We start from the raw sequence: 27,530 nt of genomic DNA, 5'->3' as shown, positions 1-27,530 counted from the left end.
AGAGAGCCAAAGCTTTCCGTTCCTAGCCCCTAAAAGTTGTAACGTTCTACCCACCCCGCTCAGGAATTAGTCCTCCCACTCAGCTTCCCGGAAAGCACTCAAAACCAAGCTCTTTAACTAGTCATGCTCTCCTAAACAAATGATCCTCTGTCCCTCCTGTAACCCTAGAACCTGCCACAATCACATTTGTTGTAGATGTCTGTTTATCTGTTCCACTGTATCTGTTTCAATGTAGTGCCTTAATCTCCACAAACACTGTTACCTAATTTAACCACTGTGTTGTTTTCCTTACCTTATAACTGTAACTAAGCAAGCTCTCTGTAACAGTGCCATGATGCCCCTGGGCCATTTGTGCGCTTTATTAATTCAAATAAATAAATAAATGAGCCGTCTACCGACGGTAGGAACTGATGTAATTATTCAGTTGACTTCTGAAGAGGGGCCTATCTATTCAATGAAGGCCACATTCATCCGTAAACTGTGCAAAACCCCAGAACAATACCTCAAGAGTATTAGAGAGTTCAGCAAAAAGGGGAGTCAAACTTTGAGATATTTACGCATCCGTCCCTGAAATACCTGAGTGGTTGGCTCACAGGCAAAAAAGGTGACACATTTGAGGGAATGTTTCATCTTATTATGATATGATATGATATGGCATGTATAACATTCCTGTACACAAGTGTTTCATGTTGGAGTTACATAGGCATTTAGTGGACAAGGGTATAATAGACTCTCAGGAGCTTGCAAAGGCAGCCGACCGGTTTGTGGCTACTCATGTCGAGAAAAAAGGTTGTGGTTAGTGCATCCAAATCAGATGACAAGGGGGTTGAGAAAAGTAAACCTAAGGAGAGTAAGGACACATGTCTGCATGCTCTTGCTAAGAAAGGGCACCAAAAACCTGAGGGAAAATTCCAGTCAGCTACATTATCTGCTCTGTCAAAAATTAGAAGTGAGGGTACCCCTAGCACTAGGGCACCCACATTCACATCGGAATGGAAGGGAGATCCTGACTCCAAGGGTAGACCCAAGCTGGACGTACTTAGGACTATGCTTTTGGAAGAGAAGGAAGAAGAAGAAATAGCCAAAATGGGCATCTTAGACAATGTATTCCACTTGGCCTGGGACTGGCTGAATGCACCTTAGTATCACTGAGTGGGAAAAAGGTACTGGGTCTCCCACTGAGACCCCGGTTCCTGCTAACAAATAGATCTTTTTGTACCAAATGCTCATTGACAAGAGCAGTGCCCCAGCACTTTGTGATACTGCTGCTAGTGTCAATGCTGTTTGACAACAGTAGGTGCGAGAGGATCAGATCAACCCTGGTCTTCCCTGACTAGTCAGGGGATTCTCTGATCTCACCCCATGCCCACTGGCTATTGTGGAGTTCATTTGGTATGGAGAACCCTCACAGCTCTGCGTTGCTGCTAAAGATGCCATTACAGTAGATTGTCTGCTGGGAAATCATAAACCTGCCCCCGAAATCATTGCCACAGTCACACAATTTAGGCAAAGAAAGCAGCTCGGCAAGCAGCCCTTGCGGCTATGTTTCCAAGGGCTCTTCTGGCTGTTGATGAAGAAACACCGGCTCTGCCGGTACTATCCTGTCTGCATCCAGAGTATAGAGGTACCTGCTCCTGCTGGATCGGGTCTAATGGCCACTTAGGTGCCTGCTGCAGCAGCCCCCGACTCAGTGACCTTAAGGTTGAATACTGGCATAGAACCTGAACTGGAGGACACAGTGGTTTCAGACCACAAAGTTATTCCTGAGCTAAGCAACTTGTCCTTAGCTGGGGGCTTGAGTCAGGTTGACTTTTTCCAGGCACAGTGCATCTGTCCAACCTTGGCAGATCTGCATGAGCAAGCTGAGAAGACCCTGGGATGTTCAGGGTGTACTGGAAGAGTAGTCTCCTTGGCATTTTGTGGTCCCTCTGTGCCACAGGAGGTGGTTTCTGACTTCAGATCACATTCTGTTGGCAGGTCATCTCAGAATGACAAAGACAACCAACAGGTGGTCTGCTCATTTCTACCGGTCCCAAATGCATTCAGCAAGGTGGGTGGTGCCACCAAGACCCGCCTAAATCCACTGACCATGGTGGGCTGCATTTCAAGAGGATAGGTTTGGACATTGTGGGTCCATTGGATCCCAATACTCCTCTGGAAACAAGTGCATTTCTGTAGTGATAGAATATGCCACTGGGTACCCCAAGGCAGCCCCTCTGAAAAGCATAAAGGCCACTGTGGTCGCAAAGCCTCCCATTAGGATATTTTCTCCCGTAGGATTCCCTAAAGAAGAAATTTTCGTACAGGGGATCCAACTTCATACCCACATATATGAAGGCAAAGTGGGATGAATGTGGAGTAACCTACATGTTTTTCACAGACTTTCACCCACACGCCAACAATCTAATTGAGTGCATGATAGGTGGCTTGGAAGAGCCCCTCACGATAGAGTGGAATGTGCTCCTGCCATATATCCTGTTAACCTACATGAGGTGCCAGAGAACAGTGTTGGGTTCAATACATTCAAGCTCCTGCTTGGCCATACCGTTAGTGGTCAGCTAAGCCTTGTATAGGAAGGATGGGAGGGCAATCTCCAAACTCCTCTCCATGACATAGAGGACTATGTGATTGGCCTCCAATCCAAGATAGTTAAGCTAAAGGGAACAGAGCCCCTAGAACCTGAAGGCAAGCTAGGAGCCCATGAAGCCCTAGCATAACCGAAAGGCTAACATGACAGAGTACATTCCAGACCAGATGGTCTGGGTCATGGTACCCATCAAGCTCAGTGCCTTCCATGACAAGTGGACTAGACCCTATCTGGTGCTGGAAAATATCAGCAAGGTTTACTACCTCATTGACACTAAGACCCCGAGTCAGACGCTTTGGGTCTTCCACAACAATCGGCTTAAACCCCATTACAATCTGGATGATTTAGGGATGGCTCTGGTCATGGATGATGAGACCGAGGAGGAGACTGTCCCCCTCCCTGACTTGTTGATGCAAAGCCCAGTGAAGGCTAGCTTGAGGGAGTTCAAATATCTCCAGACCTCACTGAACAGCAAACACAGGACTGCCAGCGGTTGCTGGATCAGTTTGCAGGATTGTTCTCGGTTACACCCAGGAAGATTGATTGTTACGGCCATAACATCGACTCTGGAGACAATAAACCGCTGAAAAATAGGATTCACTGGATGCCCAACAAGGTCAAAAACACCTTCAAAGAGGAAGTCTGCAAGATGTTGGCCTTGAGGTTGATCAAGGAATCATGCAGCTCTTGGACTAGCCCAGTAGTACTGCTCCCTAAGAAGTGAAGTAGCAGGAAAACAGAGGTCCACCTTTGCATGGATTATCAGGAACTTAACTCTGCCATCAACACAGATGCACACCCCATCCCTCGATCTATGAACTCATTTTGCTGCCAAGTTCATGAGTACCTTCAACCTCACAGCAGGGTACTGGCAGGTCGGTCTGAACAATAATGCAAAAGAGACATCCTCATTCTCCACCCCGGAAGGGCATTATCAGTTTACAGTTATGCATTTCGGATTAAAGAATTCTCCTTCCACCTTCCAGAGGTCCTAATGGGGTTGGAAGACTTCAGCAGTGCCCATCTAAATGATGTGGCAGAATTCAGCAACACCGGGGAAGACTGTGTAACCCACCCCGAACAGGTGCTTAAAGCCATGAGGAAGGATGGCTCTACTATACAGGCATCCAAGATAGCGCAGGGTACTGTGACTTACTTAGATCACCAAGAAGGTAGTGGTAAGAAGCAGCCTCTGAAGGCCCAAGTTAAGGCAGTCAAGGATTGGGACATCTGCACAACTCAGACACAAGTAGGAACCTTCCTAGTCCTCCCTGTTATTACCCAGGGGCATGGGACCCTTGCCCTTTCCTTAAATAATGGCACATGAAATAAACTGCCGAAGATTGTCACTTGGACCCCCGCCTATCAGTCGTCCTTCCAGAGCTTGAATGATGGCCTGTGCAATGCCCCAGTTCTAAATATCCCAGAGTTTAGGAAAGAGTTTATCATCCAGACAGATGCTTATGATTTTTTCATTGTTGCAGTACTAGTGCAACTGAAGTGTGAAGGAGCAGACCAACCTTGTGTGTACCTGAGTATGGACTTGACCAAGCGAGAGTGATCTGAGCCGCCAATGAAAAGTAGCTATTTGCGGTAGTTTGGAAAATACATAGGTTGAAACTATACATTTCTGTGTCTCACTTCACTGTCCAAACAGATCACAGATCACGGACCTCTGAGGTGACTTATGGCCATGCAGGGATAGAACTCCAAGTTACTGCGTTGGGCCATATCCCTAAAAGAAGAGGACATGGACATCCAACTAAAACCTGTTTCATAGCACACTAAAAGATGTCTTGAGCCCCTCTAACAAGAACAAACACGGCAAAAAACAGTTCTTTTGGAAGGTGCCCACTTGGGAGGGCCTGCAACCATGTTTTAGCTCATTGTACCTTTCACAGAGGAGAAATATACATTTGCATATTAGTCTTTTTCCCACCCACTTGGGCAGCCCAGCACCGAAATGCTAGTCAATTCTCAATTTTTTGCAGCACTCCAATGCAGATGTTTTCTCTCTGTACTTTCAGCAGGAGGTTAAGTCATAACTTTAGAAGAGTGAGTTTCATTGTTTTTTGCTTTGGGGCATGTGAGGAATTGATATCTGTCAAGGGAGCAACGTCCTGGCTTTTTTAAATTCTATTAACTAATACAATGATGCGAGTAATTCCATCTCTGAAAGGGCTATCTGTTGATCAGAATTCCCTTTTGTAAGCTATGTGCCAAAAGCATAGGGTTGGGTGAAATATAGCCCCTGAATGTTAGAAATCAAGAGGCCAGAGTCATTTGTAAAAGTCCACAAAAGTATATGGCATATTGAACCAAACCCAGGCCTAAAATATAAAGGAACGAAAGTGGGCCTAAGTCAAAAGTGTGAAGATATGTGCAATGTATTTCAGCAAGGAAAAGAAAGACATATTGCTGATAATGCCATGTTATTCAATCCATGGAGAGCTGCAATTATACATAAAGAAACGGCAGTGCGTACATTATCTTCAATGGAATACCAGATTGTGCTCCAAGCATCTAAAGTGAAACCAAGCTCCTTGCATGTACAAGAAACAAAATATGTTTTTCCCTCATCCAAAGTAAAGTATGCATAGAAAGTGCTCACTACACTTTTGAAGTTTGAACATGGTTTCCTCATATAACTGCCCTATACATAGGGACAATCTAGAAGTGATACTCATGTATTTTGAAACTGTGAAAGCCTTATAGGATGTCATGGAAATGCATTGGGTGTGAGTTTAAAAGCCATTTTCTTGCAGGTTGCATTTCTCCAAACATGAAACTTAACCTCCAAGACCTTTCCTCTGCTGCCCTGTAGAGAGGGACCTGGGTGTCCTCATAAATCAGAGCCATTACTTAAAAAATATAAGACATACACTACTTAGATATAAATCACAGTAAGGGCTGATAAACCCATGTCTGTTCTTTCAGCAGGAGCGACCTTAAGGTCACTATTCCCATAAAAGTGTCCTTTAAGAGTTGTTATCCAGGGCCTCACAGGCCTAGAAAAGATAAACATGAGCCAGCCTCTGCTAGTCACATGTTTATGGATAAATGAATCTGAGAGGAACAAGGGTGGGGTTGGAGTGATAGAGGCCTGTGAAACTGCAGTTTGCTTAATAGAAAAATACCTTTTGTTGCATAAAAAGTGCAGCGTATGTGCCACAGGGGTCATTCACTGTTTGTAATAAAGGTGACAGTCACCCCATTTGAACCAAGCTAACATTTTGGTGGGATAAACATAACTAAAGTTTTTTTTTTTTTGTTTTTTTTTTTTAATTTCTTTTTATTGGTTTTACAACAAGAGGAAAAGTGCATTCCCAACTCCCCCCACTATCCCCCCTGCCCTTGAAGGCAATTGCTTATGTCCGTGGTCCATTATCGCCATGGGCCACTCGCCAAAGGTTATTAAGTTCATAACAGAGAAACCATCGTCCGGCCACCTCTCTCCCGTGGGAGTGGCCTCTCCTTGTCCGTGAACACATGTGTTGGCACCTTGGAGTTGTGTCTATATTGTCCATTGTTTGCTCCGGCACCGGTCAGGCCGCCTCCTCCCCACTCACTGTGTTCCCTCTGGTCTATGTTCCGCCCCCGGGCATAGGCGGGCCAGCCTGTCCTCCTTCCGAGTCGTCTGAGTCACTCCTGTTGTTTTCCACCCCGTCTCCAGCAGGTCCTGCACCAGGGTGTTCCACGCCAGTATTCTGGCTCCGCTATTGCCTTCTCCCCTCTGTGTGGCTCTCGTCCAGACAGTCGTTTCAGCTATCGCCCATTTTTGTAGATCTGCCCACCAGCCCTTTGCCGAGGGTCCTTCACTCGTGTTCCATACCATTGCTATGCGGCGCTTCGCCAGTATTGTCATCAGGTCTTTCATTTTTGCCACGTGTGCCATCTGCCTGACCCCCCTCGGGAATAGGCCCAGTATATAAGACCTAGGTGACCAGGCTTGCATATGGATTCCTGCCGTCCTCGCTTTATCCTTTACCATATTCCAGAACTCTGTTATTTTGGGGCACGACCAGAACATGTGCACCATGTCTGCTTGTTCTTCCCGACAGCGTGGGCAGCTGGGAGTTTGTCCTTGTCTCATCTTCGTCATTCTTTTGGGAGTTAGGTATGCTCTATAGACTATGTAGATTTGCAGCTGTCTGAACCTGGCATTCCTAGAAACATTTTTCGTGTATTGGAGGGTTCTATTCCATTCTCCATCCTGGAAGGGCTGCTGGAGCTCCTCTTCCCACTTTGCCCGCACGTTCAGTGTCTTCCTATTAGTGGTACCCAGTAGTTGCTCGTAGAGCCTGGACACGGTGTGTCCTCCTTCAGAAATGTCATAGCAGGTATCCAGCGCACCCCCAGTATCCTCTGCCTCCGCCTCTGGCATGGTTTCCCACCTCTTCTTTATTGCTTGTACTAAGCTGTTATACAGGATGAACTGGCCCTTGTGCACCTCCTGCTCCTCCACCAGGGACTGGAATCCGACCCACTGTCCTTCTTGCCACAGGTCCCCTATATGGGCTACCCCCTTGTCCTCCCATTGTGCCCTGTACGTGGCCAGGCTTGTTATGCGGGTATCTACCAGACCCGCCAAGGGGATCTGTCTTGAGCAGGGGTCCTGCATGCCTTGCGTCTTCCAGGCTCTTTCCCATAGCGTTTGGCCCAGCTGGGCCATGTTAGGAAGAGCCCTAGCCTAGGAAGCTGGCATCCACAGGAGTTCCCTCAGGTAATATTGCCTGAGTGCTGGTCGGAGAAGAATTGCGTCAATGGAGATATCCTCCCCCAGCCATCTCACCACAAATTGGAGTTGTGCCGCTAGGTAGTAATGCAGAAAGTCCAGGAGTTTGATGCCCCCCCACTCGTGGCTCCTCTGTAGTGTAGTCAGTGCTACCCTGTTTCTCCCCCCTCCCCACAGGAAGGTCCTCACCAAGGTGTGCAAGCGTTTAAAGAAAGCTCCCGGGATGTTGTAAGGGAAATTGGTAAAATAATATAGGAGCCGGGGCAGGACCGTCATCTTCAATAAGGCCGCTCGACCTATCATCCCCAGTGGTAGGGTCTTCCAGAACTGCATGGCGTGCTCAATTTTGTTCAGGGCCGCCTGCATGTTGGCTATGTGTGTGTCCGTGGTATCATGGTAAATGTCCACCCCCAGGCATCTAAAGGTGGTCGGGGTCCATGTGAGGCCCAGGTGCGGCAGCTGATCTGGTGGCACTTTTCGCAGGCCCGCCAAGGGGAACAGTGAGGATTTCTCCCTGTTAACAGTGATTCCCGATAGTCTACCAAATGCCCCTAGTGCCTCGAGTAAATCTCGCAGATGGGTGCGTGGGTTCTGGACGTAGAGCAGTATGTCGTCTGCGTAGATCGATATCTGGTGTGTCACCCCGTTAATCGCTACGCCCGTATCCATATAATCCATTCTTAGGAAAACCGCGAATGGCTCCAAAGCTAGAATATATAACATTGGTGACAGCGGGCACCCTTGTTTCGTGCCTCGCCCTATGCTCCATTCCCCGGAGACAAGCCTACCCGTCTTGGCCCTTGCTCTCGGGTCTTTGTAGAGCAACTTTATCCATCGAAGGAACCCCTGCCCTATCCCAAAGTGGGCGAGTGCTCCCAAAAGCCAGTCCCAGCTCACGGAATCAAATGCTTTTATCGCATCTAGTGAAGCTACTGCGCACTCCCCCTCTACTTGGTTAGTCCTATCAATGACGTAATGGAGTCTCCGGAGATTCCATGTCGTGTTCCATTCAGGTACATACCCTGTCTGGTCAGTGTGGATCAGGGTGGGTATCACTCTCTTGAGCCGGTTAGCTAATGCCGCTGTCAGGATCTTGGAGTCCTGGTTTATCAGGGAAATTGGTCTATAAGACCCACACTCGAGGGGTGGTTTCCCTGGTTTAAGTATTGGCACTATAATGGATTCCGACATGCTATTCGGGAGCCTCCCCGTCTCATATGCCTCCTCCAATGTTTCCAGCAATCTAGGGGCTAAACTGTCTCTGTACTTCTTATAGAATTCCCCCGGTAGCCCATCCGGCCCCGGGGTCTTCCTGTCGGCAGTTGAGTGATTACTTCAGCCAGTTCCTCCACTGTGAGGGGAGCATCCAGCATTTGGGCCTGCTCCTCGGTGAGTTGCGGGAGCCTGATTTCCGCGAAGGTGTCCTCCAGGTCCCCCTCCTCCCCCTCTTGGACCTTTGTGTACAGCTTCTCGTAAAATTGCGAGAACACCACGTTTATACCCTCCTGGGACCTTACCACCTCCCCTTGACTATTCTGGATTGCATTAATTGGTTCCCGCTTGGCCTCCTGTTTGGTTAGCCAGGCCAGGAGCCTGCCGGGCTTATCCCCCTCTGCGTGCAGCCTCTGTATGTATTTCCCATAATCTAGGCGCCCTAGTCTTTTCCAAGTCACCATGCACTGTTGCCGCAGGGTGGTGAGATCATCCTGCTCTCCTCCGTTCTCCCCCGCCCGTTTCTCGGCCCTCTCAATCTTCCTTTCTAACGCATCCAGTTGTGTTAGGGTTTCCTTCCTGAGTCCACCCGTCTTCCCCATTGCCGCACCTCTGACCACCACCTTAAGGGCCTCCCAGATCGTCACCGTGCTGTCCACGCTACCCGAGTTATACTCAAAGTAGTCTTCTATCGTGCTTTGGATATGTTCCTGGAATTCCCCGTCCAGCAGTGCTTCTGCCCTTAGTTTCCATGTGGGCGTGGGGTCCCCCCTGTGTGTATGTGCCCATGTGACTCTCAGGGGGGCGTGATCAGACAGGGTTCGTGCATGTATATGTGCCCCAGTGAATTCGCCTAGTGTTTCCCTTCCCGTGAAAAGGTAATCAATCCGCGTGAATGTCCCATGCGGAGCACTGTAATGTGTGTATCCCCTTTCCCCCTCATGTACCTTCCTCCAGATGTCTTCCAGTTCTAGCTGGTCCAGTATCTTCCGTAACCTCCGTGCTGGTGGCGCTGGTCGTCTATGCTTGTCGTCCGACCTGTCTAGTCGGTGTTCCAGTGTGCAATTGTGGTCTCCAGCCCAGATGATCGTAGCATTCCTGTACGGGGCCAGCCGGGGCGTGAGTGACTCGAAGAAGGCTGTTGCGTCATGATTGGGGGCATAGGTGTTCACCAGGCACACCTCCCGGTTTTCCAGCATTCCGTGGACGATCAGGACCCTACCCTCAGTGTCCTTTTCCTGGTTGATGAGCTGGAATGGGGTGCTCGGAGCGATCCAAGTCATCACCCCCCTTGCGTAGTTAGAGTACGTTGAGCTGTACATCTGCCCTCCCCATTTCTTGGCCACCTTGGTTTGTTTTCCGACCGTCAGGTGCGTCTCTTGCAGCATTGCAACGTGGGCTCTCGTTTTATTTAACCAGGTGTAGACCCTCAGCCTCTTGACGTATGCATTTAGCCCTCTAACATTCCATGTGACGATGTTTAGGTCATCTCGGTTCTTGTGGGGCAGGCGTTAGTGGCCCTCTCCGTCCCATGGGCTAGTACACTTTCATGTCCTCTTGGCGTGCCTCTTCCGGGGGTCCTCGTCCCGCATCTCTCCTGTGATACTTTGTGTGGTTCACACGTCTTCCTTCCCCCGCGTTTCCCCGGGGTTTAGCTGTTCTTGCGGTTCTTGGATTCTGTATTTTATTGGTGTTTTCCTTCAGTGCGCTTCGCTGACCCCTGCTGCCCGGGGTCTGCCCCGCGTGTCCACCTTCCGTGCCTTCGCCGTGGTTTCTTTGTCTGCCATGTCCTTTTTTCCTCGTGCCTTCACCCCGCAAACTTAGCCTCCTAACATCTGTAACTAAAAACAACGACAACCAACGCCCAGCCTCCCTCCCCCTGCTCGGGCCCCACCGCTCTCCAGGTGCCGCCTTCTTTCCCTCAGGCGCACTTGTCGCGGCGTAGTGCCTTAGAACTGGCACTATAAACATTGTCTCTGCTTGGGGTTCCTACTGTGGTCTTGGCGGTCCAGTTCCAGAAGTCTTGTACTCCCAGTATAATTCTTTGGTTTAGGCCTTGAACTCGTGAGCTGTTGGTTATCCTGCTCTTTCACTTTTCCACAGGGAGTATCCCTGTGTCTTCTTTCCCGTTTTGTCTTTAAATTAGTTGCAGTGAGGTGGTGTAGCGTCCTGCGGCTCGCTGCAGTGTTCCTCAGATTTTGTCTCGCGCAGTTTTGCCGGGCGCCTGGGTCTTGCGTTCCATCTTCAATCTCCTTCTCTGCCACGTCGGGGCGCCTCTCTGTTCTGTCTGTTCCCCCTTCCGGCTGCGGGAACCCTTGTTGGTTCATCCACAGTTGGGCGTCCGCTGTGGTCTCAAAGATCTGTGTCCTTCCGTTATGAAGCACTTTGAGCTTAGCCGGGTATAGTAGCATGAACTTCACGCCCGCAGCCCGAAGGCGGTCTTTGGTCGGCCAGAACTGAGCTCTCTGCCTTTGTACGAGCGCCGTGTAGTCTGGGTAGATGGTTATCCTGGCTCCATTCCGGGTTATGACTCCACCGTCTCTCGAGAACGCCAGGATTTTTTCCCTGTCTTTAAAGTTCATGATCTTTGCGATCATAGGCCTCGGTGGTGTCCCCGGGCGTGGTTTCTTAGTTAATGCTATATGTGCCCTTTCCACAACGAAACAGGGTCCCGGCACCCACCGCTTGGAGCAGTAAATTCTCGATGTAGTTCGTGGGATCTCTGCCTTCCTCCCCCTCCGGCAGCCCCACTATGCGTACATTGTTGCGTCTAGCCCTGCATTCCGCGTCTTCGGCTCTGCGTTCTAGCGTACTGATGCGTTCCAGTGCCTCTGACATTTGTGATTGGGAGGTGGTCATATCCGCTGTATTACTCTGTACCTGTTGTTCTACCGTTGTCATTCTCTCCGCCAGGTTTCTCGTGTCTTGCCGAAGCAGCCCCACGTCTACGATTACTGCATCCAGCTTGCCTTCTATCAAAGTCTTCAGTGCTTCTATGGCCTCCAGGATACTTCCTTCCACCTGTTTGATCTCTCCATGCGCCACTTGTGACGTTGCCGTATCCATTTCAGCTGCCTCAGGCTGCTGATCTTCATTCTTGCGGGCAAATAACTCCATGACCGTCTGCCTCCCCCTGCCTCCTCTTGGTTTATCTGGCATGTTGGTTTCGGTTGATGTATGCCAGTATGCGGATCCTGCTCCTGCAGTTTCGTAGTGGTAGCCTATCGTTGTTGCGTTGGGCCGGGGTCTTTACTGTGGTCTTCCTCTTGTGCGGATAGCCTCACCCCGTCTTCCGTGGGGTGGTGTGCCCCTGGCTATTTCTTCCGTGCAGGTGTGTGTGGGAGTAGGCCCGCCAGTTGTGTGGTTTGTGGCACTTCTCTCTGTCAAGACTGTTTGCGTGGGCTGTGTAAGCCCACGTATGTCCTATGACCCCCGGGGCGGGCCCGGGGTCGGGCGTTCGACCAACCTCTCTGGTGTGGCCCTGCTGTCCGTCGCCGTCCGCCCCAGTGTGTGTTTTGGCGGAAACTGGCCTCCCGCAGGGGCCTGTCACAGACGTATCACCATCCGTTGCGTCCACTGTGAGCCCAGGCACCTCTTCAAGGGAGTGTCCAACGGTCCCCAGGTCGGGGCCAGACGCTCCGTTCACCCCCTTCGTCCTCTGGCCTCGGGGGTCTCTTTTCTTTTCCCCGGCTGGGGCTCCCGGCGCCCCGACTACCAGCCCCCGCTCGGGCTCCGCCACCCGTGCCTACTGTCGGGGGGGCTGCGGGCACTCGCGTCCCTGTCTGCCTACCCTGGCACGGCGCTGCGGCATGTTTTCCGGGCTCCTTTCTTCTGCGGTGGCTGTTCCGTCTCCCGCGGCGGCCAGTCCTCCAAGGGGTTCCCGGCTGGAGCCCTCGGCGTCCTCACCTCCAGCCCCCCTTGCTGACTGTCAGGGGGGGCGCACCCTCCAGGCCTCCGGCTGCCCGCCTGGTCTCTTCCCGCTCTGCCGCGGCCTGTGCTACGGCCTGTGGGCGTTCGCGCCTCCTCCGTCTACCTCAGCACAGCGCTGCGGCGCGCATCTCGGTCTTCTTCCTTCTCCCGGGCGGCTCGGTGGTCTTCACTGGGCTGCTTGTCCGCCGGCGGCGCCCCCGGGTCCTGTCTTCCTTCCTCCTGCACCCGCCTTCTTTTCAGCGAGGCGCACCCGCCATTTTGCGTGGTGGTACCGCGTATCTCGCGCTCTCCGTTTCAGCCTTCTCAGTCACCGATTTTCCTTGTACTTTCTTCTGCGTGTTCTCTGGACTTTCCGATGCCTTCCCCAACTTTTTTCCTATTGTTTTCCTTCTGTTTATGGCCTTTTTTCAGGATCTGTCTCCGGATCGAGTGGGAGCTCTCCAAGACTAGCTCACGCTTGCATGGCCGCCAAATACATAACTAAAGTTATTAATGAAAATGTGATTGGGGCCTTCCCTTGATTCCGAGAAATCTGAAAATTGGTATGAGCATGATGGAAATAATTAACATCAGGACTATAAACTGGCATATTTTTCACTGATATGGCTCCTGAGTAAATGAAGAAAAAACAGATCTCTGCATAGGAAGGGTGTGCCGACTACAAATTAGCATAATTTGATTTGCCTTAAAATGTAGTTCTTAAAAATATATTCAAACATGTAAAGATTTGAAAATTTCAGGTACTTGCTGTGTTGAGAGATATTTTAGCTTTAAAACATGCCAAGCCCACCTGTCAAAGTGGAATGACAAAGCATTCTCCTCCCACAGCTGTCCTGACTCACTCCCCTCATCTCCTTGTCCTATTAGCACACAGGTGGGAGGTGGGTAGAGAAAACCAGCCAATCCCTTTCGCGTGAATCATGACAAGTTAGTGATCTCATTTGCCCTATAAGTAGATCAGTTTGCATTAGAACTGGACTTTTCCACGTATTCCGGGAAGCAACTTGCTGCTGAAATCTGGTAAGAAACATCTCAGCAGAGAGTCCCAAACCTTGCATTGGAGACAGGAACCAGGAGATATAGAAGCTGACTGGGACTCCTTCGAGGATTCAGAGGAGATCCTTGACTGACCCCCTTGCTGCCCCAGAGGGGCCCTGTTGTTCCATGATGCCCATTTCAAGGCCTCTCCTGTAAGTAAAACTACCCCAAAGCCATAGATTGTGTAGGCCCTGCATTATTTATCAAGCATTGTTTTAGTTATTTCCCCATAGCAAAATATCCTGTTTGTTTGTTTGTGTATATCCTTAGCATATTTAATTAAAGTAAATCAATGAATTCCCTTATAGACATCACGGGTGGTGATTTGTTGGCATTTGAAACCAACAAGCTCTTCCCAGTGTGTTTTGAGCTGGTATAGACATAAAGATTTGCCCAAAAGAATTAATCCCAAAACCCTGTTTCCACGTGAGTGTGCAGGGTGCAGAACAAAATCCCCCATTGATCCCCTTCATTTTAAATCAAAAGTGGGAAGCCTGGTAGTGCCGTTGCATGTGCAGGGTGCACAACAAAATTGTCCCCTTGTCCCCATTGGGCTCTGACCAAAACCACATGACGATTCTTTTTAGGTGTGGTAAAACAAATTTCCCATTGGTTTTCTTTCCCACCTACTGCATCTGTGATTTGAATCCCAAAACCGGTATTCCCATTTTGTTCCCACTCTCTGCTACTGGCCTTCCATTCAGAGGGGTCAGGCCTCATTGATGTTTGGAGGGTGGGGGTTGCTTGGAGAAAAGTATCATAAGCAAATCAGCAATTAGTATGTGCCTTGAATTGTTATTTTTCTGTATTAGTGGGTGATTTAAACATAAATAATTGTGACTACATATCTCACTGTTATCTCTGTATTGGTGCCTTTACAGAAGGCATTTCTGTTGTTTTGCCACAGCCTTGGTGGCTGATGCTAATCTATTTGTCAAATTTGGTTTGAATAAATTAATAAATATATATTTTCTGAATACACACCAACATGGTTCCAAGACTATTATGGCAGCGGGTACATTTTAGGGTTGGTGTGAGATGGATTGGAGGCCTTACCAAATAGAACCTGAATAAAAATCATAGTGATTTGTTGTGCACCACATTCATTGGGGGAAAGGAACTCTCTGAGTTGAGTGTGACCACGTGATAAACTGCAACAATAGTATGTATCTGTGTCCTGCTACATCAGTATCCTGATTCGCAGTGCCTGCTCTAGCGGCGGCACCGAGCAGGTTCAGAGGTCAAAGATGCCAAATTTACAGCGGCAGTGACAGACAAGTCTCAGACACAGAGGGACACCATTTGAGATATGCATCTCTTTACTGAAACTATGATGGTGATAAGTAACCCATTATGGTGGCAGGATAATCTTTCAAATAAAGCTATGCCTGAGTTTAAGAATAGTGCATGATAATACTTAAGATCTTGACCACCACATCGCAATTGATATTGCAGATATGTCTGTTCCTGTGAGTCCACTAATTCTGTGGAAGGTGATGTGTATTCTGGTCAGGCAGGTTTAGTCTGCCAACTGTCTCCTCTTGGATCTCTTTGCAAGGGCAGATAACCACCTTCACCTGAGACAGCTGCACATCCGTCAAAAGAGTGCACACATTAAAAAGAAAAAGCCTCACACCAGGGTGCTGCTTCTCTAAGGGCTTTTGTTATTAGTGAGAAGGGAAGAGGGTGGGAGTATGATAGGCAGGAGAGCTCTGGTCAATGGACAGAGATTTACAAAATGTTCCTTCTCACTGTCCCACTCTTTCTTTCCTGTCCCCTCCACTTCCTCTGGAACAAAGCACTTTGGGTATGAAATCAGAAGTGCAAAGGCCACTCTCTTCAAGTGCTGGGATTGGATCACCTAAGCGGCTACCTTTAGTCCAATCACCTGAGGACGTTTGCTTCTTCCACAGATTCTCTCTGAAGTGAAGAAGGAATCACCCAAGACAGAATAAATATTTGTCTCTACACACTCCCAGGGCACATCGGGAGGGACCTCTGATGTGGACAGGACCTACCACTCAGCACCAAAATCTCCTTAGCTGGAAGAGCAGACCCTGAATGGATCCATCCTGTCCTCGAGTCCCCCTATGTTGCCCTCACTGCACCTGAAGGACCAGACCAGACAAAGCTCCCTGTTCTACCACACAGAACAGATCGCTCTATGTTCACTGCCACTTGAACCAGATGGAAATCGCTGGTTCTGATTGTTGTGCTCCTACACCACTTCGAAGTTGCTTGCACTTTGAACCAGCACAACACTGGATCATGTCTTAGCCCAAGCTAAGCCTGAAGCGACTGCTCACTGGCCCCAACCCGAACCAAATCACTGGTAAGTCACATGCTGACTCTGACCAGAGGTTACAACCATGGCTTGACCCAGTTGGCCCTTGAACTGCCTCTTCGTCGACCTGCACATCGACGCAGCCAAGAAACCACTTTGACAACCGTCGCCCGATGACGGAAACTGATGGAGCGTCACTCATTGACCCCTGCTGGAGGCTAAAGCCTGATTTGGCCTTAAGCAACTGCGAAGCATTCCTCTGATCTCCCCGACATTCATCCTTGAGGGTTTTGTACCACACAGAGAAATCGCCTTTCTCCTACTCAATGCACGCTTGCTGCTTGACCCTACACGATCCAACGTACCTGAAAGGAGCTTCATCTGCAAGCATATATGTTGGACAACGGGTCTGACTCCATCAACCCACCAAGAACTGAATCCAGATACTGTTGATGCTGAACTGCCCCCTCAGTCCACTTGGACTGTAGAGCCTGGCTAGTTGATGAACTCTCCAGTTTACCCTTCTTGTGTCTAGTGATTTAACTACCAAGCCTGGAACTACGCTGAAAGTGATACTTTCGCAAGACTGTTGCATCTGTTCTTTTCTTGCTTCGGGTGGGTTTGTGTTCAGTGTTTGCTATTCATTCTACATGCAGATGGTGTGTTTGATTCAAGTATATTTATTTGTATAGAACCTTGATTGGTCATTGTGTTTAATTTGGGCTGTAATTCTCTGTTGTATGCATCACTACTGGTTCACCTTCAAACCAATCTTAAGAGCATAGCCTTCTCTTGGCCCATGTTACCAGGAGGTATATATCTTAACTGTCTCTGTTTTACCTTTATGATTGTGTTCTGTTTTGGTTTGTAGAAATGTGAGGGCAGAGTGGGCCATTGTACCCCTACCTATTCTTGTGCTCAAGTGGAGCAGAATCCAATTTGTCACACACAGTGGTTAATAATCTACCCCCAACCCCTCAAGGAAACTCCTTGAGCATACATTGGGCCTCTGACTTCCTTAACTGCCAGACTAGGAACTAGAAACTCAAGTGTGCTACCTAGATAGGGGAAGACATGGTTTTATGAATGAGGAGGGGTTTACTACAGCAAATGCTCGTTCACACATACTTGGAGCCAGCTGAAAAGCCATCCTAGGGTGGTGGTGATTTCTTGTGGAAGTAATGTGTTTGAGCATTAATCTGGTTTTACAGCCCTGGTTCCTGCTGTACCTCTGCCAATATATTTTGAAACGTGATCTTCACATGCCTATTTGAACCATATTTATACAATATTCAAATCTGGTATCAGCCAATTTATAAAGGAACACAGAAAAACACTCACTCAGCACATGCCATGTCAACGCATGATCATATGAGAATGTCATTGTTTGTGCCGTATCACCTGCAACTAAGACACATACGTTTTCTTTTATGATGCCAGACCCTCAAGCAAAGCAATGGGTTTTTTCAAGTTAGACCCCTCTTCATGCATCACAGTGCCCGGTCTTGTGGGGAGGCCCTTAACACAAGGGTTATGACATGTGATTATGGAATGTGTTACATTTGTTTGGCTGGATTTGTTTACCATTTCTATACCAAATAATTCAGGTGAAGACCCCACCACCCTCTCTCTCTTATCTGATAAATTATCCCAATCCACCATCTATTCCCGTGCAGTGAAATTATTCACACAAAACGAAGAAACATATCATTCGACAGGCTTAATATTCGAACAAAGTCGGAAATACTTGTTTGTACATGTGTGGGTTTCATAGTGCACAGACCGAGCTGGGAAACAGCAGAGCTCTGTAACCGATATGTCAATAACATGACCAAATACAGGGTGGTTACAACATTTCGTTCAGTACTTGTAACACGTGACAGGTTACATAAACACAATGCATGGCACCATGAGACAGTATGTAGTCCATTAAAAAGTTTAATTATCAGTAGACACAGCTGAAGTATGTGTTCAAAATGTGCTCCCAACCTGAGGCAAACGCACTCCTACTGTGCATCAATGAGAGTAGTCTTTTTTTAGAATGCTTACCAGACTGACAAGACTGCGGCCACTTAGAACAGTACAAACTGAATACGCTATTTATTTGGAGTAAAAGGTAATGCCATAGTCTTCCCTGTCTGCTGGGCTGCATACACAAAAGAACAGCAGACTTCACACCATCTTCGAAAACAGTGACCGGGACACCTTCCAAAGGTGTACTCTAATAAAGGGGGCAAAGCTCTGAGTCGGGCTATGTGACAGTTGTTTCCCCTCTGCCAAGCTTAACTATATACACTTGGCCACTAAAATTGCTTAATGTTAGTGCCTACGAAGGGCAGGCATTAAAAGCAAGTCTATGGCCTGGTCAATTATGTTCTGCCATCCATTGTCAAGTCTCCACTGAAAGGATGGCCGACAGTGCCATGTTCAAATTCTTCCATCTGTTCCTCTGCTGCTGTTTGTAGCCCTGGTCTTTTCTGCACCTCCTTTGATGAAAGATGAGCTGCCTCCTACCTGGCCAGTGATCTCTTGCTCTCAGGGATGTTGCTAGGTCTGGAAAAGATCCAGAGCTACATTAATGTCGTGACTGACGGGACTCAGGGCTAGGTAGCCTTTTGGTTGTAGCCCCTGAGATTCTATCCGGGGAAACAACCAAAAGACCTGGGGCTATAGCCCCCTAAGCCAACCCCTAGCAACGCCTCTGCTTGCTCTCACAAGTGATGTCAACCCTCACAGCCCTTCCATGCTCTCATTTTGAAGTGGGGTCAGCCTCTTCACTGCTGTAGTATCTTTCACCCCTCTCCCGGGGTCTGCCTCTAAGGCCCCCCCCATCTACTGTGTTCACCAGTGTCCCACCCCTTCATGTGTGCCACTCCCATCCCCTCCTCTATTCTCTCTTCCCACCCTGAGCATACTTCAGTGACCCGTGCCACCCTAGTAGCACGGTATAGAACCGTGGCAAATACCTGTGCAGTTCAGGTGGCATATGAAAGACCAGCCTTCAGGGCAGTACAGAACGATACTCAGTTCACCATCTTTTTTCAAAAGAATAAAACATCCACAAGTAGGGTTCTGCTCTGAAGGGAATTCCATGGCTTGTTAGCAATAGCTCATCACTCCAAGTGCCCCGTAGAATGCTAAATATATATATATTGAATTAATGACATTAATGTAATTAGGGACATATTGCATGATGCTCTGCTACTTTGTGGAAATGAGAAGTTTGTAATGCAGAATGTGGCAATTTCACATTTCCAATACTTATGTAATTGTTCATGTTATTCCACTAACTAAGTTGAATTTGGAAAAAAAGTGAAGAATTCAAAACATATAATACATACTTTTGTAGAAATGTAGGTCTTAAAATCCTGCAATCCTGTTTCTAAAAACTCACACCTTCAGTTTTTCTTATGGGCATTCAAAATGTAGAATCAGCCAGTATGATTGGGCACAATTAATAATTGTTTACTTTGCAAACTTGCAAAAACATGACTTATATATTTTAAATTGTATCTGTCGAAACTGCATGAAATACATTTTTAAAAAAAATATTATGCTGGTTTAAAAAAAAGAAATTAAGAGAACCCACACTTTTTTACTTAGTTTGCGAAATAACATCCTTTGAAAAATGTCAGATAATTAAATCTAGTACAGAGTTTTAATTGACCTTGCTGACAGAATTGTATGCAAATGTTTAACCCGAGTAAAGTAAAAACGTTTTTTTCTAATCAAAATGTACTGAGTTTTCAACTTACGTTTCTGGAAAATAATACAAATAAATGTTGGAAGGAGGATTTTTAAACACACCAGTTTACCCAACTTGACTTTGTTTACTGAGAAAATAACAACAATAAATGCTGAAATCCTACGATTGTGGGCATACATTAAAGCACAATCTACTGCTTACATTTGTTATTTCGCAAAACATTACAGGCCTGATTCATAGAAGCGTTTTATAATGGCACAATGGCACTGTAAAAAAGCTCTTTAAATCAGGCACTACCAGTTCTGAGAAATTGTCGAAATGTAATGCATGAAATAGGATACGTACAATTTGCTCTGTTATTTTTCTCATACCTTCAGGTTAAAGAAAATATAAAAACAATTGCATTTTCTGGCAAATGTAGACATATGTTCACTTATTTACCAGCTTAAATATATGTTTGGATACAATAGTATGCATCTCTATTGTTGGAGAGTTGACAATGTAATGATTAAACATAGAAGAAATCAATGTTAATACTCAGGGGAATGCTCAAATCTCCGTCCCAAATACAGTGGCTACTAATATTATGATACTGACTAATCATTGATATAGAACCTCAGTGATTTGTTTTTAATATTAATATGTTTCTCTGATAAAAACATTTCAAGTTCAAAATAATTCGTGCCATTTTGTGTATTCATTCAGTTGATACATGTGTTATATATAATAGGTGGTGCTTGGTCTTATATGCTCTACCAGCTGCACTTCAATAGGTCAGAAGCACAACACTATTCAGGAGACAGTGGGATTGTTACCTGGCTGCAAACTGCCCAAATATTGCTAATTTCCAGCGAATTGTATGTAATACATGTCAGATCATACTAACCACAGCATATTTCTTATTTCACACCAGACAAGTGGAACATGCGAGTATAGACCTCCCAATGTACACATATATTTGTAGTGCGTGGAATATAGGTGGTGCTGGAATTTATTTGATGTGAGACATACGTTCAATGTCCCCATCATGTTATACATTGTGTATTATCTGTATGCAAGCAGACAAAGCAGAGTACACAGATGTATGTATCAAAACTTTATTTTTTTAAACAAAAGAATGCACCATTGGAATAACATTTCTATAAAAAAATGAATATGAGACTGTTCTACAGCGCTTTACAAAACCCCCTTTTTTCCATGTTGTAGTATACAAGATTATGAGTAGAAACAGTCTTCTTTTTGTAAACTGTAAGCAATATTCCTTCCTGTGAACAAAATGTACACTTAAATATTGCAGTAACTAGTCTAATTTGGTTAAAAATGCTAGCGTTTGACAACTTGAAGAAAACCACTGTTACAAAAGTTCTGTCGCCCAGGCCTTTTGAAGCAGCGGTACTTTCTTCAATGCGGCTAGATAAAGCTGTAGTCCTCCCATGTCCGAGCGATGAGTTGTACATTGTTAGAATATCAAGTTGCTTGTGTCAAGCTGCAAAGCTTCACAGAAACGAATACCATGGTTCTGTCCACTGTCCCCAGAGATTGCTTCTCCATTCAGAGGCCAATGGACATATATAGCAAGATATGGTGCTGTGCCATACGAGATTAGCTTCTTATCTGGGCAGCTGGAACATAATGCACTGGAAATGACCTCACACAAAGGCAGGGATCACTGCAGCTTTAACAGCATGTCTGACCGGATATCTCTTTCATCATAAATTATCTAAAAGGAAACACTCTAAATAATAAATTAAATATTACTTATAAAAAAGTACACCCCCCCATCTCCCAAACATGGCGACAACTCACCGAGATCGGAATTGTCAAGTATATTTTACAATAATAAAAACAGCACTGCTCTTTCCGCTGCTGCTACTGCTGCTGTGCTTTCTTGCAGGTGGGAACACGTGGACAGCATATCCTGGCGGCGCATTGGCCGATGCAACGTTTTCGGTGAACGCAGAGTTCCAGTTGCTTCACTGCTGTCAAGTCCAGACAATGAAGGAGCCGTTAGCAGGATTTGTGCTGGGAGACAAAATATTCCAAGTGGATGTGACATAGTCCAGTTCAAATGAAGCCGAATGTTTATTGTTATGAGGCGGTGCATGTGCAATAGATTAGGAGGACATCCTGTTGCATTTTCAGATGTTCACTGTTGATTGGCCTGCTGCAGTTAAAGAACAGAATTCCTATTGGTTCGTTTCTAGGCAAACCGTTTTTGGTCCAATTCACTAACAACATGTTTGCAAAAAACAAAAGTACTGGCCAAGAACTTTATAGAATGAAGCCACGACAAAAGCAGCCATTTTATCGGCTGTCCAAATTCTTCAGCCCATGTTATGGGCAGAGACAAACTGCATTACACCTTGCACACTTACACATTTGATAGAGTCTGTCTGCATTATAGGATTTGGACCTGAATTTCCCAGCTGTCTTTTGAGGAATGTTTTTAGATTCACAAATGAATAGCAATACAATGGGTGTTGATTGAAATGTACGGTTTGAAATTGCGGAGTCATGCAAAGCCTATGGGGTGTTTGGGTATAATAGTCTATCTCTCGGAGGCTAATTGTCTGAGGCCTGCACCTTTCTCTACTGAGATGAATGCGCCTCATAATGTGGAGAGCTCGGATGCGTGCATCACATTTTATAGTACGACACACCGGCTCACAAACTGTGCAAATAGCAAAGTTGCTCTATGCATCAGGGGCTTCAGAGTGCGTCAGGTTTTGCCTATAACAGACTCGAGCTTTTCAGTCCCTCCCTGGTATGCACTGCAAATACCAAATACCGTCACTCTACACCTGTCACAAACACATGGGGGTTGACGACATTCCTTTCTTCAGTTACACAAATAATAACCGGAGAATATTTTACAAAACAGTGATCTTTTTCTGTGAGGTCGTTGTGAGTGAACTGCAAAGTTTATGTTAAAGGCCTTTGCAGATTATTCTTTTACTCGATAACTGGACCAGAATTAAGGTTTTAGTTAACATCTTAGGATGCCAAAGATGGGAGTGTGTGGCTTGTCTAATTATGTTTTGACTGCTTTTCATATCTGGAAGAACGCACATGTGCCATCCAACTGTATAACGCGACTGTTGCATCCTCTGTCACACTCCATCCATCAGTGATGAGAGGCAATGTGGGGCTCACATGCTGATGATGAGAGGTAATGTGGGGCTCACATGCTGGAGATGAGAGGTAATGTGGGGCTCACATGCTGGAGATGAGAGGTAATGTGGGGCTCACATGCTGGAGATGAGAGGTAATGTGGGGCTCAAATGCGGGAGATGAGAGGCAATGTGGGGCTCACATGCTGGAGATGAGAGGCAATGTGGGGCTCACATGCTGGAAATGAGAGGCAATGTGGGGCTCACATGCTGGAGATGAGAGGTAATGTGGGGCTCACATGCTGATGATGAGAGGCAATGTGGGGCTCACATGCTGGAGATGAGAGGTAATGTGGGCTCACATGCTGGAGATGAGAGGCAATGTGGGGCTCACATGCTGGAGATGAGAGGTAATGTGGGGCTCACATGCTGATGATGAGAGGCAATGTGGGGCTCACATGCTGATGATGAGAGGCAATGTGGGGCTCACATGCTGGAGATGAGAGGTAATGTGGGGCTCACATGCTGGAGATGAGAGGCAATGTGGGGCTCACATGCTGGAGATGAGAGGTAATGTGGGGCTCACATGCTGATGATGAGAGGCAATGTGGGGCTCACACGCTGATGATGAGAGGCAATGTGGGGCTCACATGCTGATGATGAGAGGTAATGTGGGGCTCACATGCTGGAGATGCACACCTCCTCCTAGAAAGCCTTCCATGCTAGGCGTGTATGCTCTAATGGACTTGAAGCCATGAATAGCCATCAAGACTTGCAGGCTATGCAATACACACTCTCAGTGTCTAAGCAAAGCTGTCTTTCAGTGGTGGCCCAACAGGAGCATATATATATATATATATATATATATATATATATATATATATATATATATATATATATGATTCTATATGTAACATGCCTTCTGGCACTACCATCAATACAACCCACACCCACCTGCTTCTCAGCAGCAGCTTCCGTGAATTCTATAAGACAGGGGACTTCACCCTTGGGTAATTTTTGTCCCCCTTATTTTATAGATATTCAATGATATGAACCATGTCTATGGTCCAGCATTCAGTTTTTGATGTAAAGTCTATTTAGTTTTTAAAATCTAATTTTGAACTGACTTAAGGAAAAGAACTGGCTTAAAGGGACAGCAATTTATCACTATATCTGTATTCTGATGTGTATGGGCAGCTTCTATAGCTTGCACTAGCGGTAGTGATGCCCCTCTCTGCATGCCACCTTTACAGTAAAGGCAGACGGGGTCGTTTGGAATGTTTGTTCTTTTATTGTGCACATCATGGTCCGTGTTTCGCCTGCTATGCAATGAAACAATTCCTTAGTAATGACTAGTTTTGTTCTGGATCTAAGCGTGAATCCATCGGTATGTGCCAGACTGGAGAAATGTCCTGAACACACATGCAGTAGTTTGATCATTTGATGGGGGAATAGGGACAAGAAAGTGCCACCTTTAGTAAGTCTATTGTCCTCCAAAGGTTAATGTTTTTTTTTTCTTTATACAAACTGGCCTACATCAGGTGTAAATTACCTATACATTTGTACAATACATTTTCTGAAATTAAGGACATGGAAGGCGGCATTTATGATGTAGTGCTGACAGATCATGGAACACTAATTGCAGTAATCTGTAATCTTCTGCAGAGGAACTAATTATAGTAATCTGTAATCTTCTGCAATTGTCTTCCCGATGTTGCCACTGCATTTTTCTCATCTGTGAAGTTAGATAGCAACAACGTTTCCCCAATAACTGTTTTTTTTTTATTTATTTGTTTTATCTCGGGTAATTTGTATAACATTTTAGTGGAGTGAAACATTGTGCATGAAGACCCAGCTGCAGTGCGTGCTGGGGTTTACGTGCATCGTGTTTCTAAAAATTCAGTAAACTGGAGTACTCTCAAATATCCTGGCTAGTCACCTATATCTGCTTTCATAACTGTAATAACGTCTGTTACTATAGCGGTTGGAAGCAGGACACATCCGGCCCTGAACGCTATGCAACATTTTATCATCATTATAATGAATGCTCCCTAGACATGTGCTGCATTGCTCATCCTCTCACTCCGCGAGATTCTGGGATCGCTTAGGTGTGAGTGCTCGTTTTCAGCCTGTTTTATTCATGCGTTTGCATATAATTAGGCAATAAAAAGAGCAAACAGGGTGTAGGGATTCTCTCCCGTTCATGCTCTTTTGAATTAGGAGTCGCACAAGCTTCAAATCAAAGGGGGAGGTGAATAGAACAGTTTGGCCGAGACCTTCTCGCTGGGGTTTCCAGGCACCTAACTGACACATATGCAAACAGGCTTCCATTTGGCAGACGGGTCTTATCCTATGGAAGTAGCTGAAACAGGAAACAGCACATATGCATATTTATGTAAGCTCACACCTTTCTGGTTCAGTTCATGATTCTTCCAAAGGCAATTGTCATTGACTCCGGCACTTTGCACGTAGTCATTGAAAGTAAAATCAAAAAGCAACCATGGTTACATAATCAGAGCTCTCAAGTTTCCCCTTCCCATGTGTCAGAATTCTGGTGCTTGCAGCTGTTTCTTTCCCATTTTAAATTTAGGAAAAATACAAGTCCCAGAATTCCAAGGAAAAATAGGACTGGTTGACTTTCTCACACATGGCAGGGGCAACTTGAAAGCTCTGCTTGGTTCACTGAGGGGATGGGAATGCTCCTTTGTCAAACTGGTGGTCTATGACATTAGGGGATCGCCGGTGGTCTCAAGAGAGTGCCTGCATCCTTGCACTAGCTCTGTGTCTAAGTTGCGGACAACACTCATGGTCAAGAAAGATGGCTAACAGGCAACACCATCATTGTGCTGGCTGAGCTCAGTGCACAAGCATGGATCTTTTTAGCATTTCACTACAAAGGTTTAAGTTCACTGTGTCAAACAGTTCTAAGGGCTTTCTTGGGGATGGTCCGGATTCAACTTTATTGGTAAGGCAGAAGACACAACTCTAACTATGAATCTGATGCAATCAGTGTTCAGTTGGCAGCATAATCCACCCACGCAGTGCTTTTAAGAATCAGACACAGGGTCAGAATATAGCTGGATCAGGAAGGTATGGGAAGACTCCATGACCTTCAGTGCTAAGGGTGAGTATGTTCGTCCTGAAATCCCGCCAGGAATCATTGTAGGCTCCACCCACTTCTGCAGTTACGTTCCATCCTACGCCTAACATTATAACTGGACCTAATCAGATATGTCAGCAGGTTCCTTTCCAGGATTATGTTCATGTCCAACACAACCGCGATAGAGTGAATATGGCCACAACGAATTACATGTATGTTTTAGTTTTTATGTGCTGATGAGCCTATTCATTCTCACATTTGCACCAGTGAATTCCAAAAAGGATTTCTTTCCAAGGCCACGTTTGCATTAAACGAATAACACATTTAAATCTAGCACATATGACATTACATTGTCTGTTTCACAATTTCACTTTCAGGCAACATTGAAAACCTCAGTTGCAATGGACTTTGAACATGATACACTGTGCTGAAAGCCATGATATGACACAAATGTCCTCCAAATAGCATCTTGGTTGCGGTGGATGGGATACTTGACTCCTTATGTTGGCATCCAATCCTTATCTTCGGTGAATCCCAATATGCAATGAAGTACCTTTGACATACTTGATAAAATATATTTCCGTGTAAAATCATTGGCACTGAGTAAGGTTTGGCTTTAAGACATGGCCACTTGTGGTCGGTGTGCATGGGTAGTTCTGCCATGCCGCTGTGTTCCCCGTCACTCAATCAGCGTAGTCAGCATCATCATCCTCATCAGCAGCAGCTTTTAGAAGGCAGAGCCTGTGATAGCATTTAGTTGTTTCATTAAACCCTCCAAGCTTGCCATCTGTTCACTCAGATCGTCTTGTTCATATACCTGTAAAAGAATCACAAACATAAAAGGAATATTAGACTTCTCTATTATGATCCGAATTAGAAGGTAGAACACTGCAAAAGTACAATTGACAAAATAATGGACATTGATGGGACTACTAATGAAACATATCTTTAGATAATAGAAGGGAATAGTATTTCAAATCCTAGGATTCATTATAAAAGCCAAGAGAACACCAACATGAACTCATAAGCAGCCACACATATGGCAGCAGCAGACTTCCAGTAGAACATTACTGAGCTGCAACTGTTATATACAGATAAGGCATTTGAAGGGCAAAACAAGAAGAAAACTAAGAATTCAGTCTCATCAAGAATGCCATTAGCTTTATAGACACTCAGATAAGTCCTTGTGAATGTATGGTTGGGAAGGAAGTGCACTGCTACACTGATAACAGAGATCACGCTCTGATGTTCATGGGAGGGCTTGTGAAAAGCTGTGTATTTTGTAATAGTTCTTTTGAATTCTTGCTAAATAGTGTGAATGGAAAAGACACTCTTGACAACACATCAGTGTTACATCGGCTGAATGACTTAAGGTGTAAAAGAAAGGTATAATAAAGAGAATGCTCAGTCATAAAACATGTCTGATTCTGGAATAATTACTGCTCAATATTTGGGAGAAAATGGGCTAGTAGAATTGATTGAGCGAATAGAGAACTACAGGCACTCTGCCTGAGCTCCCACAAACCCGATTTAAGATGAACAATGAACTCTTGGGGACATTTTCCCAAGTAAAGCCTCAATACAAAAAAGTGACGCCTTGACTCTCAAGGCATTATGTCAGTACACGTGATAGCAATCACCAACGTACTTAACAACACGGAGACACATGCATTGGGCCCAGTGGAAAATAATATATTCTGCTGTTTTGAACCCAACAATTCTGAAATATTTGGAAAGTGTGCTGCATTAGACAACTGCCAATATATATCACGACAGAAATACCTGCAAGCTCTTTTTCATTATATTGAAAATTAAACTTCTAATGCAT

General features: G+C 46.0%; 1 protein-coding gene across 5 annotated transcripts in view; it reads right to left on the bottom strand.

Annotated features, from left to right (window-relative positions):
* Positions 1 to 23,508: 23,508 nt before the first annotated feature.
* The window catches only part of DCC (DCC netrin 1 receptor), a 1,439,988-nt gene continuing 1,435,966 nt past the window's right edge, over positions 23,509 to 27,530 (bottom strand). For all 5 annotated transcript variants that reach the window (XM_069626983.1, XM_069626984.1, XM_069626982.1 and 2 more), the window contains exon 29: positions 23,509 to 26,519. In XM_069626983.1, the coding sequence (XP_069483084.1) occupies positions 26,430 to 26,519 (90 nt within the window). In that variant the 3' untranslated portion in view covers positions 23,509 to 26,429. The remainder of the gene's footprint in view (positions 26,520 to 27,530) is intronic.

Source organism: Ambystoma mexicanum, chromosome 6p, assembly GCF_040938575.1.
Source record: "Ambystoma mexicanum isolate Mex_15411 chromosome 6p, UKY_AmexF1_1, whole genome shotgun sequence".
Classification (NCBI taxonomy): Eukaryota; Metazoa; Chordata; class Amphibia; order Caudata; family Ambystomatidae; genus Ambystoma; species Ambystoma mexicanum.
The sequence above is the reverse complement of the archived record's forward strand: the minus strand, read 5'-3'. Positions and strand labels throughout refer to the sequence as shown.